The sequence below is a fragment of the Macrosteles quadrilineatus genome, unplaced genomic scaffold (assembly GCF_028750875.1).
Source record: "Macrosteles quadrilineatus isolate MER2022 unplaced genomic scaffold, UCM_ALF_1.0 Scaffold_8__2_contigs__length_117827958, whole genome shotgun sequence".
Taxonomy (NCBI): Eukaryota; Metazoa; Arthropoda; class Insecta; order Hemiptera; family Cicadellidae; genus Macrosteles; species Macrosteles quadrilineatus.
The window spans coordinates 71,539,290-71,561,840 of NW_026542601.1; the positions used below are offsets into that span (position 1 = coordinate 71,539,290).

The window sequence follows — 22,551 nt, forward strand, 5'->3', positions numbered from 1 at the left end:
TATGTACAATCTAAGCATCTTAGTATTATAAAAGAGTATTTGGCACACAAATCTTTTACAAGCTACATAATAACAACATCGCTTCGTGTGACTCCATTATTATATTCTAAAATAAGAGAGGGGGTCGATAAATTTTCATTATTTGATAATTTGCGTTTATAAAACGATAATCATGATTGACTTTAAAAATACAGATTATCATCATTCCAAACAACAATTTATACCCTACTGTCCATAAAACAAAGTATTATTTTTTTATTATAAAGCAGGTAAATTGATGAACACTAAATGCTCCTCTAACTTATTTGCAATCCGTATTTTTTATTTTGCGTCATTGATTGGAAAATGTGAAAGAAATGTGTATAGTTATGCATTACACTTGCCAACGTCGTAATAAACGTCGTTAAAGGTAGTATAATAATATAAATAAACATCAAAGGAGAAGTAGTGAAAATGTAAATCAACATTTCATTTGAACTATGTTTTAACATTGGAGACTTAATGTTTATAGAAATATGTTCATCCTTCAAATGTTATTCAATAAATTTGTAGTAAGAGTTCCTGCTAATTTTTTTTTTCATTTATTCCAGAACATCAAATGGTTTGTACAAAACTTGTAGCAAATGGGTTAAAAGCAATTAGAAGGGGAAAGGGACATAAAAATGGGACAGACTTGAGCTTCTCAACATTAACACACCCCATCAACATTGTAATATAGTTATCTTTTTCACATGACAATTTTCAAATTGGTAACATCTTTATTTATTAACTTTTGATTGGAAGGAAACGATTCCGAATCGGTAGAAGTAGTTCACGCGCTTACATCTGCTACCTGAGGAGAGACGCTAGCGCTCCTAGCGTTGATACCAGTAGGACAAAACTCCTACTTGTTTGACCTGGAAACAATAAAAATAAAAGTTTCAAAAAGTTTTAACCAGAATGTAGTGTTAAAACATAAATCCATGCAATTTCCTGCTAATATACAGAGTGAATCTTGTTAGGTGTCCACTGTTAATTTCAGACAGACCGTTGCGTTAATTCCACAATGATGAAGTGAAAACTTTTTTCCAATAAGCCAACCCCAAAGAACAGCATGTACAAAAACCAGAGGTTTACTAGTTCAAATCTCGCAATTGCCAAAAAAATTAATATTCATCTTTTTGAAGCTATTGTTAATAACTAGTTGTGCTGACCTACAGAAAGCTGCTGCTTTAATTAGGTTGGTCTACTGATTCGTAAGGGTGGGTCTTTGTGTCTGTTGCGTTGCGAGTTGGATAACAGTGTTCCACTGAAGGAGGTGGAGACGAGGGCCCTGGGCCTCTAGGAGGGTTTGTAGGTTTAATTTTTTAAGCAATATAGTTGTAGGCAAGCATCCAGACAGTATTGAGTTTTACGAATTTTACACATATATAAACAATACACTTTTAAATCACCCTACATCCAAGCACACACTAGCCCTCTATATAAACCCAGTTTATCGTCCCCCTGTTGTTTAGACTCAGCGTCATTGTTAGTTTAGCCTATACCGTCATCACTTTAATTATGTCACTTTTGACTACTTCACAAATAGCTTTACAATATACCTAAGCATTGTCTTCTCCCCCAAGACGTAGTTGACTTCTGCTGTTTCTATCTTAGCTCACTAAAATCTACTTTGATTTAAACCCTAGTTTATTTTAATCGTCATCACTCCAATCTGCGAAATGGGTTTACATCCAACCCGAGTACCTATAAAACAACGTCAGTTTTCAAAAATGTGACAGCTACAAAAACAATTAGCCTACCAATTTTCACTTAAGTGTATTTATGTACTCAATAAGGCTTGAGGAGGCCAGAGGGTATTTGTGCTTAACCATCTCCTAACTTATTTTGGAGTTAAAACGTTAGAATCTAATTTAACCTTCCTCTTGATTCTACACATCTTCACTGCTAATACACCGCTATGAAACCCAACTTACCTCGGTTCTCTCTGTTGTCCAGAACTGAGGCCAAGATGGGTTTGTCTTCGACCACAACCACTTCAATCACTTCACTGTACGATGTGAACACTCCGAACAGGTCTGCTACACACTGCAGTCTCACTCTAGACCCAAGGAAACTGTTGACTTCTAGTGACACCTCCGTGATCGTCACCTTGTGATCTTCCTCCCCAAAGAAGTGAGACTTCATGAAAGGTCCTGGCCGGACCTGCAAGGAAAAAAAATAATTAGTTGATCCATTGTGACTAAGTTAAACGTGGTTTTAAGGTACAATTTCCATCAGCAAACGAATTATTCGTTTAAGATCCTAGAATATAATAAATAGTTGTGAAATTAAAAGTCGTTATGGTTGTTAAATTTACTATTTTGATAGATTTTAACCTAAAACATCTACCTGTACTCATATCTTTCAATGAAGGCGAAACTTTCAAGATGTTAACATGACGGTTGAAGGAATTTCACAATTCTTTCTGCCAGTATGCAACAATATAACCTAACATTACGAAAATGTTGTATTTTGGCAACATATTAATTTTTTTAGGAGACGTCACGTTCATATTGGATTAAAAGGTGTTTCTCGATGATAAATAATCTTTTTTTGTTAAACAGACTATTTTTGATGGTCAATTCAACCTACAACAATAGCCTATTCAAAATTTGTTACATTAATTTTGTTCAAGAATATGTATTTCCATTAGTCGTTTTAAGCTTTAAAACTGGTTCAGTAAATACTTGAAGAATCACATCATGCATTTGAAAATAAGTATTATTCAACAGTAAGTTCAAAGAAGTTGAAAACAACTGTACAAAAGCATTTAGGTAGCTATTAAAATTAATGTTACCTTATTCCCATTGACGTATAGTGTGAGGTTCGCTGGAGGGCTGGAGGGTGGTGAAGTACAGTTTCCTCTTAGAGTTTCCCCGAGGGAGTATTTTGTTTTGTCTACTTCCAATAATGGCTTCTGGTCCAGCGGTCCTGTGTAAATAAATAGAATTACAGCACAAATTACTAATTGATTTATGTAATTTAACGTACATTTTGCAAACTAGAAAGAGAATACATGTATTAACAAAAATGCTGATAAGATAGACGGGGAGATATTTCACTGAACCGTTAGTGGTATGGTATGACGACTCGTTCAACCCTCTTTACTGAGCATTTCTTGGAAGAGATTTAACAAGATTGTTATGGACCAACACGTGTTAGCTTTTAGACATCTCAGTCCTGACCAAACATTTTATTTGGTTGTGTAGGTTTAACATGTACAAATGTAGAAACTATTATTTCAAATATACCCTTCAAAAAAATTACTTTGTTGTGGAACCAATTTTGTTTACATATATTATTACAACTTTACTACGACAATTATTAAGCGACTTTCACATTACATTTAAAGACACACTAAATTTGAAACCTTAGAATGGGAGAGAAGCACAACAGGATTTGGACGTGACTTTGGCTGGCAATATTAGAGCTGAATATTGCGGTACATAAAACAACTTCTCGTTCTATAAAAGATATTGCTTCTTCTGGCCTTTATTGTGCCCTTTGCGTCTCTTTTCTCCTACTTTATCTTGTCATTATAGTAAAAACGTACCATTACTAACTAATGGTTTAAAATGGGTTATTAGTGCACTTAGGTACTTAACTCTATTTAAAATTATCGTTATTTTCATTTTTATTCATTTTAACGTCCTATGATAGAAAGAGTTTAAAAAATAATTTGTTACCTTCATAATTATTTTAAAGAGTTTATTAGATTAAATATGGTTTCGTTGTATGATGATGTGTTTGTATATTTCGCATTATTTGTGAGTTTTTGGCATAATAATTCTAATTCATCGTTAGTTTAAACTCGTGGATAAGTTCCTTTGCAAACATCATCAACATACTCGCAGAAATACGCGTATGCATATTTACTTGGCCTATCTAGAGTAAAAAAATATATACAAATAAAACATAGATCTAGTAAAAAACAATGTGAAAAGAAAAGCTTATCTGTATAATATTTGTTATTTAATCTTATATCGAACTGTTGCTCAAATAGTCTATCTGATATTTTTAACGTGTGCCAATTTTGTGCGAGAATACCTTCATGTAGGAAATTAGAATATTTGCAAATATTAAATAGGAACCGTAGTAAAGACTTCCGTCTTTTATACACAGTGCCGTCGAAAAACTACTGACCAACAACTGAACTACTATTCTTTATACTATTGAAAATTAGTTTTTTTCTATAATACGCAGCGGTAGCCAAACAAGTAACACTTACGCACTATATTCATGTTAGCAGCCACCACCATGGTTAGAAAGTCCGGGGCGTCGGTAGACACCTCACATAAGTAGCGACCTGACATGGCTCTGTTGACATCTCTCAGGACGACGCGTTCTGGTCCTGACAGGCTCACCTGCAAGTCAGTGGTTGCTAAGTCTGTGCTTTGTATCAGTGCAGTTAGATTTTATATACAAGTTTGATGAAAAGTTCCGGGACGGCTGAAGATTTTTATTATGAACTTATGCTAGAAGATTCAAACTATGCAAATTAAATTGGGAACTAAAATTATATATTTTTTTCATATTACCTACTATCAACCTCAGCTAGTGGATGGCCCCGAGGAGTCGGTAGCAAAAAAAAAGCTTAGGTTGATATATACAACATATTAAAGTTCTTTGTTAGCAGAACACAATGCCACAAACCCAACTACAAACCGACAACCAAGGCAGAAATGGCAGTCATTCAAATATGACTTGAATTTCCCAAGCAATTGTACGCTACATCCTCAGGGTGGGGCCCACAGGAAATCGGAAGAAAATCATAAATGTAAACATAGACCATTATGCCAATCAAATTAAATGCCCTAACTTAACGAATACAATACAAACTTGAGATTAAAAAGAATATCTGAGTAAAAACGGCTGCCATTCTAAGATTCAAATTCGCAAAATTAAAGTAAACTTTGAACAGTGCCATTTGTAGCGTGGAGTTGGAGTTAATTTGACTTTAACGTTGAGGTGCATTTCCTAACAGAAACCTTAAATTTTATACGCCTTTTTATTTACGCATTCATTTAACATTTTCTTCTGACTCCTAGTAGGCCACCCCTCATTCGTAATTATTTATAGTTGGTAATATGCTAAAAGAAATTATATTTTAGTTCATAATGTAATTTGCAAAGTTATGTAATTTTAATTTCTATCATAAGTAAGAATATTCAGCCGGTCCGGAACCACCGGTATTCACCTACTCTGTATATGAGTGTTCAGCTTCTTTATCATTTATGCATTTGTATAACAAATGTTAGCTCCAGGCCAGTATACTCACATCCACGTTGAACCCCTTGATGGGAAACACCCTAGTGTGAGGCAGTTCCTTGGGCACGTAGCGGAAGAATTCTTGTCTTCCCTTGTACCACTTGATGGTGTAGAGAGGCTCGTTCTCCAGATCATAGCTGCAGAAGAGAGAGACGGTGGCGCCTGCAGTGACGGCTAGAGGAACCCTGATAGTGACGTTCCGTAGCCCACCAACCCCTAGAAAAAAGGGTGGTTTGGTGAGTTTTGAAGAGGTCGAAATACTACCTATGATTTTCTTAGGTACGTACGCCTCAGACCTAAACGTGGAACGTATTAAAAAAGGTAAGGAGTTAACTGGGAGAGCACATCAGTATGTACTGATGAAATTAAGTTGCGGCTCCATAATCCAAAAAATACGTCAGTATCTGCCTTGGATTTCTAGTCCCAACTCGACCAACCAGAGCACCGACTCATAATCGTTGATTCTTTTTCATTTATACAACACGTCATAACCTTCCAAAGGACTTAATTAGATACATCATTCACACACAATAAAGTTAAAATGATTAGCTGTTCAAATGGCAGCATGAACTATCCAGTAAAATGACAGCATAGCAAACAACTCTGTTATAAAAACAGAGCTAATACAGTTTGTTTGTAATTGCTGACAAACGGGTTTACACTTTTAATGCTACATATTATTTTTCAAATTTATTTGTTAATTGTTATGTATTTTACGAAGTATAATCTTTTTTTAAATTATCTTTTCAATATTGTCCACTGGGAGGCGAGTTTAAGTTTTAGAGTTTATTGAAAATTGCTGTATATAGGTGTAATCAAACTCGAAAACGGATGCAGACATTGAAAGATTAACCATCCGGATGGGTCTTTTTTTATGAAGAATCACTAAATAGGCAACAACACAACTTTATACAAAACTTAAATATGATGAGAGTGTTGCTAGCAATTGCTTCATCATAATGTTGCCAAAGTTATGATTCGAATAGTTCGCTATTCGCTTTTCACATTTGATTATGTCACATAAAGTGTAAATAGGCCTAGCATTATTTATACAAATTTGTGTAGTAGTAGATTTGATATTCGTTGGTATCCCAAAAAGGGGTGTGAAAAGTAACAAAATAATTGATTAGGGAAGCAGGTAAACAGATATGCACTTTTTAAACCCATTGAAATAGAAATTTCACGTTACTCGTTAGATACATAACTGGGAGCTTTTGCAAACCTAATTGAAATTTCCCGCACAACTCTCTTTTGCATCTTGAAATAGTTAATAGTGGGGCTAATGCGTGAAGTGGCACTTTGCTGCACATGAGATAAGTGGTTATAAGATGAAAGTTTCTCGGTTGCAGCAAAGGCACTTTGCGCTCGCGTTATACATTATATTTGTTCTACAGTTGCTATAAAACATATACATAACTAGTCTATCAAATACTAAACAGCACGTTTTAGTTTGAACGAAATGGGAAACACAGCAACAGCTGATCGTAGTCGTAGTATCTTTAAGTGCTGCCAACTTATTTTCCAGCATACACGTATAACGTGCCTGGTAAAAAAAAAAAAAAAACACTGTTTTGTGTTGTTTGGTTTGAACACTGGAGTCTGGCAGAGTAAAATTAGTGGGGCAAAAGTAAATAAATGCAGCCATTAGATACTTTGCGTGCTATAATCAGTGCAAGGAAGCCTGTGTTGCCAGTTAACTGTGGGAAAAGAATATTTTTTTACAGAACCTGTTTCTTAAAAGCACTTTACGATTTGCTAAACCAACTTTTTATTTAGCCCTTAATACACCACTGGTGTAGTTTGAAAGATAAAAGAGGAACGGGTGAAACATATAATTAGGTTCTATAGTAGTTATTAGGTTTTCGCATACACATTTGTAGCGTGCAGCGTAAAAAGTTGATATAAGCATTTCTTTAACGAACCACATAATATGAATAAAACACAAATGTTTATGCCAATATTCAACGGCACTACTCATGATCAGTATTTAAGAGTCAACAGTATGAGTTAAAATTGCTAACCAAACACCTCACAATATGCGTATATAAGTCTGGATTACGAACCGTTGCATCCAAAGAGAAAAAATGTGTCTTTTGAAAATTACATTGTTTATCAAAATATAGAGCTAAAAAGTAATATCGCATACGTAGTCTCTTTTAGCCACTAAAAGCTCTCCGAATTGAGAATGTCTAACAATGGCTTGTCAGAGGGAATAGTCCCGATGATTTAATTTATAAACAACACTCCAAGATACTTTTATACTTTATACTTTTCTTTGAAATGGCGACCATACAAAGTAGGTATTTAAAGCCAAGTATGAATGGAGATGAGTGTAAGATGAGTGGCGCGATATTGTAGTCTTGTTAGTGACTAAGGCCGACATATTCCTTAGACACAGCTGGTAATAATTAATAGCCCATACAGCTAATGGCGACTAAGGGACCTACAGTTTATAGTGGAATCCGAACCACTTTTTTCCTTGGTATATACGAATTGGTCTAATTATCAGGATAGTACTGCGGATAATCATAGTACTCACCCGTGCGGAAGTTAATCCACACCAGGGAGTATCGCATCCACAGTGCATGCCTATAAATATCCACACTCCTAGTAGCTGGATTACAGGACGACGCCACCCGTCCCAGTCTCCTTTATTATTATAATAATAAATATTATTAATATTTATAATAATACGGAGTATAATTCTTGGCATGCAATTTTCTGGTAGGTTTGTTCAATATTAACTAGTTCAAATGGTGGTTAGGATGTTATATTTAAAAAAAAATGTTTGTAGATAGAGTGTGTAACTAGACATGACCTTATCATCTACCACTCCATGCATCTATTAATGAAAACTCAATTTTTTACTAAAGTATTTCAATAGTTTTAATTTAAAATAATGAGATAAAAGTTAATTGTGTAAACAACCAAGGTATAGTACCCCTAGGAAAACTACAGGAAATTTCGTTGTTTATAAAATACAAAAATAGCTCCGGATGATACAGTGTATCAAAGTTTAGCACTGCAGTAAAACACAACGTAAATTTACCATGTTTATTTTATTGGGAATGTTCTCTTAATTCCATGCTATGCGTTCTTCCACTGTGTTATTTTCAGTTTAACCTTTTATTATGTATCATCAAAAAGCATTTGCTGTTTTTTTTTACTCTGGTTACGTTATTTATTTTATAAACTGAAATCATGTTTCATTACTACCAACCTTATCTTAATTTAGTTTGGAAAGCTACCAAGTAACAGGCGTGTTATTCATTTTTGCCCCTTAAAGAGTGATTTTACTCAGTCAATTTTTATGATAGTATAAAATACATTGGCCATTGTTCTAAGGTGTGAATTAGTCTAAACCCAAAGTGTCCTGTTTTTCTATAATTAAAACACTTCAAGCTACATAGCTAACTTAGCTACTTAAATTACTAGATCTATAGGTAATCAATAAACTGATCAGGGGTATATTCAAATGGCCCCAGTAATAAGAACTGTTATAGCAGTGGTTGAATTAAGTGGGCATTAAAGAGATTCAATCTTGGATATAATTATCCTTAGTTAGTCGTGCTGAATTGCAACTAAAACCTAATCAACTGTAAGGAGATCCTAATAGAATGTGAATTTTGTCATTAAAAGATAATAACTCTTGTCACTAAATTTATGTGTCCAAACAAAAATTTAAATACATAATATGCAATCTAAATTACAAATTATTTGTTACTCTATATTTTATACTTCACGTTTTTTTCTGAATATATTAATGTTTTAGATACAACACCTGTGAATTCTATTCGTCAATATTTTGATGGATATTGAGCATGTTTTACTGAATACATTCTTATTTATATTTTATTTTCTTATATTTAACTGCGAGAGATGGCCAAACCCAGACAGCAATCAAGGAGGTAGCATTACCATAATATCCGCCAGGACTATACAGAGTCTTGCTCCCCTGGAGAACTAAATTGCTATTTGAGTCCAGATAATTACACAGAACGTTATTAAAGTCTGGTAAATTATTCTAGAGAGTCATTTTTTGTTGTCAGATTTGTTATCATTTGTTTACTCTTCATTGTGTACCTATCAAATAGGGTATTATTCACAAAGATATTAACAAAAATGACAGATTCACAAAAATGTAGATTTTATCTTTGTATTTGTATTTTCCAATTTCAAAACTCAATATTCAATGATACTCAACCACTATCCCGTACTATGCAGTTAATTTTAATGGCATTTTCATAAGTTATTTGTTACTCCCAATCTCAATGTTTAAGAAACATATTTATCTCTAATTTTCTGACAAAAATTCAACATCAGTTAATTTTGTAAGAAAATAATAGTTATTCATAGTTAATAGTTAATAGTTATTACGTCTGACAAGCAAAATTACTCTCATTGAATATCAGAATTATATTAGTTATATAACTATATTAGTTTAACAGTATTGTTGACAAATGTAACAATAATGTTAAATGGATATCCATTTAAAAGACTTAAGGTTAAATTTTTTCAAACAAAAAATATGTCTCAAGTTATCGTTTGGGCTCAAATCAGCCAATCGTATATTTTTAGTGGTTGTCACTCACTCTCGTGAGATAATCTATGAAACAATAGTTTTTCTTGTAAAACCCTATGTTACCTACTTTCAAAATATAAAACGAAGAAGTGTGGTGAATATGTACATATTGCTTGTTAAATACAAACTTGTGCTTAAAGGGTGTCCAAGCTGAGACAATGTTATTCGGTTGTCTGAGTATAATACTCGCCATTAAATTCGAAGGTTAGATTTAGACCTAAATCGATTCTGGACCTACATGCTAATTGTCATTAGGCTATCGCCTATTGGTGGTATCAAACAAGTGGTTGTCGTTGGATAGCAACAGGACTAGGTTTTGGATACTCTTGTAAAAAACTATATGTATACACACACAGATAGTAAATAGAATATTAAGAACAAGCTGCTACATAAATATTACGCTTGGTGCAATCAGTAAATGTTTATTTAATTCTAAGTCTTAAACTACGTCTAACAAGAACATTTTTTGTCACCCTGTATTCAAGTTATTATTGCGTTCATAAAATAATAACAGTTTTTTTTTTATTTAAGCGTAGTTTTAAGGTAATCGTAAGCTGTTTTTTCATTCGAATTTTCTATAACATTGTATAAATATGGTATAAATACATTCGCATTAGTAACTGCGAGAGATGGCAAAACCTATCAATGAGGTTGTCATGGCTCAATGAGATGGCAAACCATTCTATGAGATGTTAAAAATATTTATTATTTTTTAAACTATAAATCTAATTTAATAATCATAAAATATCAAACAAAGACATTAAAATTCTTTATGGGTAAAAGTTTAAACATACTAGAGGGTTTCAGTTGTTACAATGAAGAATGTTCTGAAATGGATACAAAAGATGCACTCCCAGGACGGACAGAAGTAGTTTTGTTCTATGATTGATATTCGTTGCTGTCATATGTTACACAGCTCTGAGAACAATCTTCAAGATTCAGCTTTGTCTTGCAATATTTTATCGCTGGCACAAGTATTTGAAACTCAAAACACATTTCTTTGGTTTTGTTTTGTTCGCTCAAGACTCATAAAAGCCTAAATTTAAACCTCAACTTTATTTATTGTTTTCCAAAAACTTTATTTAGGTACTATTAACCCCTGAAAAAAACTTTAACTCAGTTTACAATTAATGTTTGAACATAACTTATATTTTATGTTAGCAGCGACCGCGGATTGCTTAAACCTGAAACAAAAATTTGCTACAAACAATAATATTTTTATAGTCTTTTCATCCACCAAATAAGTCGATGTTTTTCTGGTAAACTAAAGAACTAAATTTTTTAACATGTTCGAGAGTTTAAATGAAATGAGTGTAGAAATCTATCGATAGGCTACTCAAACTAGCTTTGTAGTTTAAAATGCAGTTTCCCACGGCCCGAGTGCCACACAGCAGATCGTTGCACAGTAAATGTTTACGTTTGCTCGTTTGTCTGACTGGGTAACTACTGAAATATTTACTTAGAGGAGCAGCGCAATGAGAGTGCTATGTTTGATTTGACATTGTATCCCTTGGAATATTTTTGATCACTCAACCTTCCAGACTTTTTGTTTACAACATGTATAAAGAAAATATATATTTCTACATTCTTTCCGTAAATAATACTAGGTGGCGTTCACAGAGGCATCCACTAAATTGAGCGGAGTCATTAAGGGTTCATATTATATTGTTTTTGTCATACTGCAGTAAAAACAGTAGTTTTTAATGCAAGCGTTGCGGGTCTAAAGTAGCATTTTTACTCTTTAGGGAGTAGAAACCGTTTTTAGCCTCTATGGAGTAAAAGATCACCTGTTGTCAACTCAGTTGTAAATGATTGCATGTATCGAAAATATGTATCGATTCGTGCTTCGTAATAATTTTAACCTACAGTCTACAGTCTCTTTCCCATAGCATTTTAGCAATGCAGATACATTAATCCATTCCCACACTCAACACTGCTCACCTTTACTACTTCCTTCACCACCCCCTACGTCGTGGACCTGTTTCCCTCTCTTCCCATAGCATTTTAGGATTGCAGATACATTAATGCAATTGCCAAAGACAGTTCCCACACTCTGCACTGCTAACCTTGCTACTTCCTTCCCCATTTCCTATGTCATAAACCTGTTTCCTTCCCTTCTCATAGCATTTAAGTTTTACAGATACATTTATCTAACTGCCCAAACGGTTCCCCCTCTCTTCGCCGCCAGCCTTTACTTACTTCCTTCGCCACTTCCTACGTCGTGGGGCCTGTTTCCTTCCCTTCTCATAGCATTTTAGGATTGAAGACACATTACTCTAACTGCCACAGACGGTTCTCACACTATGCTCATACTTTACTACTTCCAAAGCCATTTCCTACGTCGTGGACCTGTTTTTATCTCTTTTCATAGCATTTTAGTATTTTAGATACGTTAATCTAATTGCCACAAACATTCTTCACACTCCGCACTGCTAGTCTTTACTATTTCTTTCACCATTTTCCTATGTCGTGGGCATGATTCCATCCCTTCTCATAAGATTTCAGCATTGCAGATACATTAATCTAACTGCTAAACACGGTTTCCAGTTCCCACACTCCGCACTGTCACCTAGCCTTTCCTACTTCTTTCGCCATTTCCTATGTCAAGGGCATGACTCCATCCCTTCTCATAAGATTTACAGCATTGCAGATACATTAATCTAACTGCTAAAAATTGTTTCCAGTTCCCACACTCCACACTGCTCACCTTACTACTTCCTTCACCTCTTCCTACGTCATGGACCTGTTTTCCTTTCTTCCTATAGCATTTTACGATTGCAGATACCTTAATCTAATCGTCATAAACAGTTCCCACACTCCGGACTGCTTGCCTTTCCAACTTCCTTTTCCTCTTCCTACGTCACAGACCTGTTTCCCTTCCTTCCTATTGCAGAATAGGATTGCAAATACCTGATAAACAGATCCCACACCCTGAACAGCTCGCCATTACTACTTCCTTCACCACTTCCTACGTAGCGGACCTGTTTCCTTCCATTTCAATAACATTTGAGGATTGCAGACCTCAAGCTAGTGTCGTCATTTGATTATATATGATCCATTCCGTTTCTGTTCTAATATCTGTGGAATAATGCTATCCGCTGTTTCTTTATCTACTGCATTCAAAAGTCAACAGCTGATCATAATTCTTTGTTTATGTGTCAAATACTGCTTCCATAAGGATTACATTGAAACTTTGAGACCCAGTGGGGCGGATTCCTGAGAGACTTTTTTAACGCCATATAGATGTTGGCACTCAACGATATGGTCTTTATTACCATGCAAAATTTGCTCGTAATAGTATAGTAAACTAATACTCAGAACACAGATTATTCACGTAAAGTTATTAAAATATAAAGAGCAGAAGCGTTTCATGGAATTGTCAAGTGGTTATTTTCCGTGTAAATTTCTTCTCATAAGCAAAGCTTATAATGCTTTTACAGGTCCCTGATAATCCACTTCTGAAAGCTCGTTTCATTTTAAAGCTCTTACCTCCTTACTAAATGCTGAGGGTTTTAACACGGCTGGTGGCATAGCTAACTTTTCCTCATTTTTGTTTTATTCCAAATATTTCAATAACTTCTGCTTTCAATAAGATTTATCTGTTTTATTCTTCCATTCTTACAATATTTAGTGTTTTATTTTTATTTCTTTATAAGTCATTAAATATTTATGAAGAGACCTATGGTAATAGTTTACATTCCTATATCAAAATTAGCTAAAAGTGTAATATAGGCTAATGTAAAAAGTATAATATAATAGATAGTAGCCTACATTTTCAATAGTACAATTTAGTAGTATATATTTTATCCAAACCCTTCGTATACCGTTGAAAACTTTTAATGAAGTTATCGTCTAAAATAAAACACAGAGGCACAACAACACTTTTCTCTCATTCAAAAAGCTCATACCGACTCATTTCACAGATTTATTTCATGAGCCAATATTAATAATCTTTTAATTCGTTTAATTTGTATAAATTTGTTTCATCTTTTGAAGCTATACTCGAGACTCATTTATAAATACAGTATTTTCATTGGAAATAGTTAAGCCCATTAATCTCGCTCATGTCCTTGGTAATTATTGTGGATGAAATCGTTGTTTGAACATACGGCCCTGTACATATCACATACCTGACAGTCTGTTTGAATATACCTTCGCGTTTATTCCCTTTGATGACTGAGGTCTATTATCATTAGCCCTGAGTGGTCCCTTGAATCTAAAATGTAACTGCAGCTGTTTTCTGTGACATTCTTGAATGTCCGTATGACTAATCAAGGACACTAATGGATTATTGAGGTATTATTGAATTCCTAGTCTCGACGAAATTTTAGAAAATAGCTATTCGTAGTTGACTGTCAGTAAGTTATGTAAAAGTGAGTACATGCACGATTAAGTTTACAGTTGTCTCGTTTTGTTTTCGGACCTATCTACGACTGAAGAGTGTAAACAAATTATAAACAGAGCACACTTCATGGCACTATTTAGTTTACAATGGGCTCGAATAATTAAGACTTTACAAGCTAAGCAGTATACTAACTTATATTTAAACCCATCCAAATGGCACGATTTCAATAAAAGGTCGAGATTTTATATTTTAATCATAAACACAGTTGTTTGAACATACGAATAGAAAACTGTCAAAAGGTTTGTCACTTTGAACTGAGTCAAGATTTAATTGCAATTCAATGCTAAACCTAGTGTGAACACTATTTACACTCACATAGCTTGAAATGCGTTGGGAACGTAGATCTTAGTTGATGATATCAAACCCAAAACTTGGAACACACCATCACCGGTAATCTACAACATGCAGTCCGATTTTAAAGGCCAGCCGACTATCTAGAGGGTTTGCTTCTGCATCTCATACTAATATTTTGTACAATAAATAATATTTTTAGTACACTTGCGGCTTAATTAATTAGGTCGGATAAATGGACACAAAACTCGGTTTGAAGGCTTACTCTTCAGCTTGTTATGAGTTCAGCTACAAGATTTCACCGGAGATAAATGGGATGACACAGTTTGACATGTAGCTCTAAAGTTCCGGTGAGCTACAGACATTATTATTCCCTGGTGCAGTGCTTTCCTTGTATTGCCACGCCAAGAAATGGTTTTGTTCAAACTCACCATGCTTTATAATACCACAGCATTGCAACAATTATTTTCCTGCATATTTTGTCTAATAAAACGATAAATGCAAAGCAGTTGAACGTTTAAGTTAAATATACAATCTATAACAAAATAATTATTTCCGTCTAATGTATTTTTTCTTTCTGATCGTGTTTTGTTTTTCTGATGGCATTTTCCTATATAAGTGGTGTTACATGAAAGCACATATACCGAGGCTCTTCATAAAGTTCCCATTATTAAATATTAACTCATTGTCCGGACAAATATCTGCGCAAGATTTGTAAAAATTCTGATGAACCATAGGATAGACTAAATATAACAAATCAGTAGATATTTTTATTAGTTCCTCCCCTGTAACAGTAATAGTAAAAAGTAGTATACTTGAAATGGTAAAAAGGAAAAGATTTAAATTTAGGCTCGGACACCATTTTTATATGTGTATAACGATTGCTGGACAATCCAATAGAGTGGTTCTACCATTCTAGGTTAAATCATACCAACAAAGTATTTTAATGTAAATACCAACTGTATTGTAGAAAATGTCTATACCTATTTAATTAATTTGTTATATTTATAAATAAATCGTTTTGGTATTGCCAAAGCTTTTTTCAGTAGAAATAGCGCGTGATGAACTCATCCTATTTAACAGGGGTGTATACAACTTTTACTCCTGCAATTTTTAAAGTATAAACCACAAACCAAATAAAAATACTACTAAACATTTTACACATACACCAAGCTATTCATCTATATATTTAATACACAGTTGTAACACTGTTTTCTCAGTAATTACTGGACCGATCTACAAGATTTATGTCTCAAATTAAAGGGGATAGTGTGTAGATTTGCCGAACTTCCTTAGAATTTACGTTTTTTCTAAGGGCTACGACCTACAGCCCTTTAAAGGTTGAGTCAATACAATTCTTATTGAAGAATATAATACACAGTTTATAAATTATTCGTCAGCTGTTTAATGTTTGTCAGACATTTGTTATTATTTTTATAACCTCACTTTCAGTATGCAATTATTAAACTTGGAGTTTCTGTTTATAAACACACAATTTTGATCAAGGAATGTTAACTTATTTTTGAAATGTTTTAGTTTTCCTGCAAAGTGATCTGAAGGAAAGTGGTAATTGAGTTTAAGTTTGAGTATGGAATGTGAAATAATACCCATAGTAGGGAACGGAAACTTATTGTTTTGATCAATATAGTTTATTCTCTACGGCCACCAGAATAATCATGGGGAAATACGCTTGCAAGTTGTACATATAATTGCTAATGAGTGGGAAACATACAAGCATTTCATAGTAGGTGACGAATCTTACTCAAGATCAGTGTTAGACGTTCAGTGGTACCAAACTTTACCTTCTCGAGATGGCGAGTACGCTGGGATACGTGGAACTACAATATATCAGTGATTTTTTTTCAAGTAGGCTACACAGGTAAGTTGCTTGAGAAACCGTGACTTACCATTCAGTTCTGGCGAAGAAGTATGTGACTTGATGTTTAATGGCGATGTTCACTCGGGTCATTATAGCGTTATAAAACTTAACCCCAGGGTGTGAAAAGTACAAAAAGAAAAAGAAAAGGTAATCATTAACCGGGCGTAAAGAGACATACCGAACAAAAAAAATGCAGAGAACCATCGAACTAAAAAGGTAAAGAGCAGTGTTGGTGTTAAATGTGCCCTGGAAGTCCCTACAAAAAAATACCAACTCTTTTGAATTGGGGTCGTTAGATTGAATTTGTCACTACTTCAAATCTATGAATTTCGTGTCAGAACAGACTAACTGGGACACAAAAAGGTTTTAGTTTTCCTGAAAAGTGATCTGAAGGAAAGTGGTAATTGAGTTTAAGTTTGAATATGGAATGTGAACCATCGAACTAAAAAAGGTAAAGAGCAGTGATGGTGGTTAAATGTGCTCTGGAAGTCCCTTCTAAAAAATACCAATTTTTTTTTAAATTGGGGTCGTTAGATTGGATTTGTCAGTACTGCTATGAATTTTGAGTCAGAACAGACTAACTGTGACACAAATATTTTACCCTTATGTTGGCACAAGGGGAAGGTAAAATGAACTCCTTATTAACATTGTGAGTTTATGGAAAATCTTATCAACAGTGACTATTAAAAAAGTATTAAGGGTCAAGAGAGACAAAAAACTATTTGAGTAAAATATAATACAAATCTGCATTTTGAAATGGCCAGTTCTAAGTCTCACTTGAATCAACATCTTTTTGGTAGTGGTAGTCTACATAGTTTTAAAATCCACGACTCCTTTTCTATCAAATTGGACCTTTAGTACCCTCTAACATTGAACAAATTATACCCAACTTTATATATAGCCTACGACGTGAACACAGCTTTTACTCACAGTATGGGTCAAAGATTCGTGAAATGCGACCAACTGCTGATGCGTGATTTAGGCTACATGTAGGCTAAGTGACTATCTTTATTCCATACAACAAATGTAATGAAAAAAAACTACGAATATAGGAATATACTTGAGAAAATTATCTAAATAACATAAATAGCTGCTTATTAGGTTATCAGCATTGCCCAGTTCGTATACTATTTATTTTTCAAATTAAACTCGAATTAATATAAAACATTCATTTGGTTAAAATAATATATCGGTTTGATTAACATAAAATAGTTTATACAGGCAAACTATCGGTTATATTTCATGTAACAAAATTAAACAACCCCTAAATAAAATACAAAGATAAACAGTATTTGTTAATTATTATTTCTTTTATTGCTGACAATATTCCCGTGGCGGAGCACGGGCGGTTAACTAGTTTATTGGAATGCAGTAGTTAAGGTTGACAGTAAAATCAATTACATTTACAGTTTTGTTATTTTTGTTCTGTTTCTATCAAGGAAGCAATTAGCTAACACAATTAATACATTACTATCTCACCTAAGGTAATTTGGTACTGACATTGCGTTGCCTATCACCAGAGAAATCTGATTAATTTGTAGTAGTAATTACATATCAGCTGCAAGAGACAGATTTACTGCATATTAGGTCCAAAACATATGTCCTACTCATTTACATGAAATTTCGCAACACGTCTGAAGCAGTGAAAGATTATGTACTTCATAGAGAAATATTATTTGCTAGTTGTCCGTTTGTATGAAAATCCTACAGTTTCGGTTTTATGGTTAATTGATTGTACTAGTCTATGTTAGTGTTTCCTTAAAATCTCCTATTTCATATTTCACCTAACCAAATGGTTAGTTTTTGTCAGTAATTAGTCGATGTTATCAAATAGAGTATAACAACTTTTAATTTTATATTATTAGAAAAATATCCTCAATATTAAATATGTACTCTCAATTGTGATATTATATTTTATTTCTAGACTGATGTACCAAGTACCAATTTACATGTGGTTCGGAACCACATGGCCTCAGAGCTAATGCTAAAACTCATTTATAATGTATAATGTTGAGAATTGAATACTCGTATTGGCCGTAAGAACACAAGTATCTCACTCAATTCACAAAACTTTGCCTAATACAATTTAAGTTAAGATACGATCCATTTAAAGACCTGACTTCAGATAAAAAAAAGTAGTAGGTATAGATAGAGTTGTGATGTATTTTTTTTACTTTATAGATTACAGTAGTTTTTAAATGGAATTGTAGGTTTGGTCCAATATGATTCAGCTCATTTTTTTAAAAATACAAACAAAGTTCAAATGTTTGAAAAACAGCTGTAGAAATAACTTGAAAACGTACGAGTTAAGTCAGTGCAGAAGTAATGCAAGTGTTTCCATTGAAACGATCGTTTAAAACGACACTTGAGTTTTTATGTGTGTTTGTCTTTTTGTGGCTTCAAATTCCAGCTTTGTTTTCTACATTCGATACGGGAGACAATTCCCGGAATTAGATCTTCAGGAACACGTACGTCAGTTTGAGCATTACTTTAGTAACTAAATACGATTGTTTTAGCATAGTTTGGTAAATATTAAACAAGAAAGTAGTTTACGCCCAGCAATATAAATATTAACATTTCACAATAGCTGCTCAATAAACTTTGAAAATTTGGGATATGAATAAATACAGGTATTGCACTTCACAGGCACGACGAAATTTACTTAAAAAAACGAAATTACTTCTCAAATTTGATTAAATGATGGGTATTTAAAAAGTGCTCATCGTTCAATGAAAAAAATTGATTTTTAAAATTTAATTAACCATAATAATCCAGGCAACAAAGACATTTTAGCGGAAAAATCATGTAATAGCCAAATTTGGTACAGTTGTAGGGAAAGGATCCCTAAACAACATACTAAAAGTGCCGACCGGTGGGAGTGGAGTTAAGGGGGCTAGGGGCTCTTAAGGTCCCATTTTTAGGGTTTTCGTAAATAACTCGAAAACTATACATTTTTTATACAATACTAAATTAGCAAATTAAAGAAGATTTTAAATTTCTTGCAAGAAACTAACTATTTCGGTTCAAACATCTACAAGATATAAATCTTATTCAAATACTTCTTCCATAAGAAATACATGTATACTATGTATACATGTATGTACTATGTAAATACATGAATTTCTTCCTCTATTTGGTATTTTTTTGCCTTCGTTGCCTGGACTATGAACTTGCCAGTGTTTGGCTAAGAGCTAACGCTGTTAGGTTTTGAATTACAAAAATTACCTATAACCTACACTATTAACGTACTGTTTTCCGATATAATATTAGTATTGTTTGTACGCGCAATGATTTTAAAAACAGCTTTAAAATAAAGATTTTTTTAATTGTTAGAAATATTTTAGGTTCAGACTAAAAACCATCTTATTCTAGGCTCTATTTTAGATTTTTTTTTATTAAATGAAATGAAGTCGTAGGCCTAATTAAAAGGTTAATAATATTAATATTTTAATACTTTTTATATACAGGGTGAGTTTTTTAAAGTGATCCAATAGCTAACTTTTTAATTACACGACTTAGCACCACACTTTAAATTTGAAACTTGCTCAATTTTAAGTTTCACTCAAGAATACGATTTCAGATTTTTTCATTGTGGCCGCCATTTTCCAATATGGCTGCCAACTTTAAAATTTCTTATGGAACGCCCTGTATATTATTTTGTTTTTAGATTTTACTCTAAAAAATAAAACATTTTTTTTCTTGAGATTTTTTCAATATCTCTAACGGTTAAGGAGCTACGAGTTTTCATACAAAGTTGAATGAATTCTAAAGCATGTTTTAAAACAATGTTAGTTTTAAGTGTTGTTACTGTTAATACTTAACAATTTGTCCTCGTAGCTCCTTAACTATTAGAGATATTGAAAAAATGTCAAGAACAAAAATGTTTTATTTTTTAGAGTAAAATCTAAAAACAAAATAAAATACAGGGTGTTCTATAAGAAATTTTAAAGTTGGCAGCCATATTGGAAAATGGCGGCCACAATGAAAAAATCTGAAATCGTATTCTTGAGTGAAACTTAAAACTGAGCAAGTTTCAAATTTAAAGTGAGGTGCTAAGTCCTGTAATTAAAAAGTTAGCTATTGGATTACTTTAAAAAACTCACCCTGTACAATCATACTTCTACTTTCTTGTCCTTAATTTGAAATATCAGCCAGCCATAAAAAATCTTACGCGTTTCTAAGTTTTACTAAGAGTACTGGTTCAGTTAAAAACATAGTTTTTTCATCTCAATTTATAAAATATATCAAACGTTAAATATTTTTGCTTCCAAAATGCACACAGTAGATATTTTGGCTTAGACAATGTTGTATACAAATGTTAAGCTATTCCAATCTTAAAAGCATAGTGCTAGTCGTTTAACAGAGAAGGTATATAGAATTCAAGCAGTTTTAAAATACATCAACCGAAATAAAATATCATTTATTGCAGTATAACGTATTCCATACACAATGAAAACATTCACGAGGCGTTTGAATGAAACACAAGCATTAACTTTGTGATGCAAAGTACAAACATTGTTTTCTTCACGCCTGAAAAAACTCCAAAGAGCCTGCGGATGGAAAATACCACTGGAGTTTTTCATTACACTGCCCATTTCAAACGCTTGCCTTTTCATTGTTCTTCGTACTTTAAAGTGTCTGGCTTTCACACAGTTATTTTCTTTGTGACTTTCATCACTTTTTATTCATTTTCAAAAGCTTTTGCAGATGATTTGGAAATGAAACAGATTTGCATAATGGTGGCCTGTTGTGCAAATTAAATTCAAGCATTTGGAATCAGCACAGCACTAAACGTGGCTTTAATCTTTATCCAAAGGAATGCTACTATACTTTAATACTTTTGGCAACAGGTCATATATACAAAATACGTTTACAGTTAAGTTCTCTGGTCGTATATTCACAACAGTATTTTATGGTCATTTAGTTAATGTTTAACATACGTTATTACATAAAATATGCATTACAAGAAAGCGAGTATCAGAAGAAAAATTTCAATAAAAATATGTAAAGTCGAAATTCGACAACTTTTGTTTTGACTCTAAATTTACATGAAATACATATTACACTTTTTTTAAGAATAACTAAAGATCAGACATATATTGTACACGTTCACAATGTCTTTTAACTGAATATAGTTGGAGGTGTTTATTAAAATCAACAATTTTTCTCTCGTTACGGTATTAAGTTTCATTCAATAGTTCATTCTCTGGAAGCTTAAATAGGGGTTTTCACATTTCCTATATATTTTGTTTAGGTAGCTTGTAGTATGGTGGTATGGTAGTTTGTAGAATTGGTCTTAAGGCTACATACGCTAATACAAATTAGAAACCTTTTTATTTTGTTTATTTTTACAATACAAGAAACATATACTACTATCTCACGTAAAACATAGGTTTGTTAAGTTAATATAGACAACTACAAAATTAAACCTAAGTAACCACATGATCGATTATGATAGTTTTCAATCCAAACAAAAAACTTTGGAAAAATTAAAATTTACCTGTGATGAAGGGAAGAAGAAGAATAAACCATGCCGTGTTTGAATATATAATCCACCTCCAAAACTCCAACAGAAGCAACTTCATGTTCAGATATTCCACCCTACATTCCAGAACCAACTTGATCCACAGCTTATTTAACACAGCGAAAATTAACAGTATAGAAAATATGAACCGTTTAGAAACACTCTACACTGTATAGTGTACACTTTATTACGTATAAAACTTTTTAGTTTATCGATAAAGGGGTGCGAACAGTTACGCGTCAGAGATGCAACTGAACTGAGTACCGCGCCGATGTAGCGCCGGTGCTGCTATTACAGCACCTGGTGGTCGTCATTGAAACTAGCTTACATTACATATGATATGTAGCCGTCCACTGTACTACTGAAGACAGATAGGGTTAAAATAACACCTTAGTTTAAACATATTCTACCAAACAGGATAAATTTCTCCCTAAGCTACTCGAGTCTGGATTTATTTTACGAAGTTCACGCCTTTTTACAACTTTGCTTTGCAATATTTCACACCTTGTGAATATTTAAGGCAAGAAGGTGTAATATTTCGTTACAGAAACTTTTATTAGGTTTTCTTTGAAATAGCT

General features: G+C 33.3%; 1 protein-coding gene across 1 annotated transcript; it reads right to left on the bottom strand.

Annotated features, from left to right (window-relative positions):
* Nucleotides 1-606: 606 nt before the first annotated feature.
* Nucleotides 607-22,204, bottom strand: LOC129001788 (uncharacterized). The gene is made up of 6 exons (XM_054429232.1): nt 21,950-22,204; nt 5,303-5,508; nt 4,253-4,388; nt 2,822-2,955; nt 1,959-2,187; nt 607-896 (listed from the first exon to the last, which is right to left on the bottom strand). The coding sequence occupies exons 1-6, from the start codon at nt 22,032-22,034 to the stop codon at nt 829-831; spliced, it is 858 nt and encodes a 285-aa protein (XP_054285207.1). The 5' UTR covers nt 22,035-22,204; the 3' UTR covers nt 607-828.
* Between the last annotated feature and the right edge of the window lie 347 nt (nt 22,205-22,551).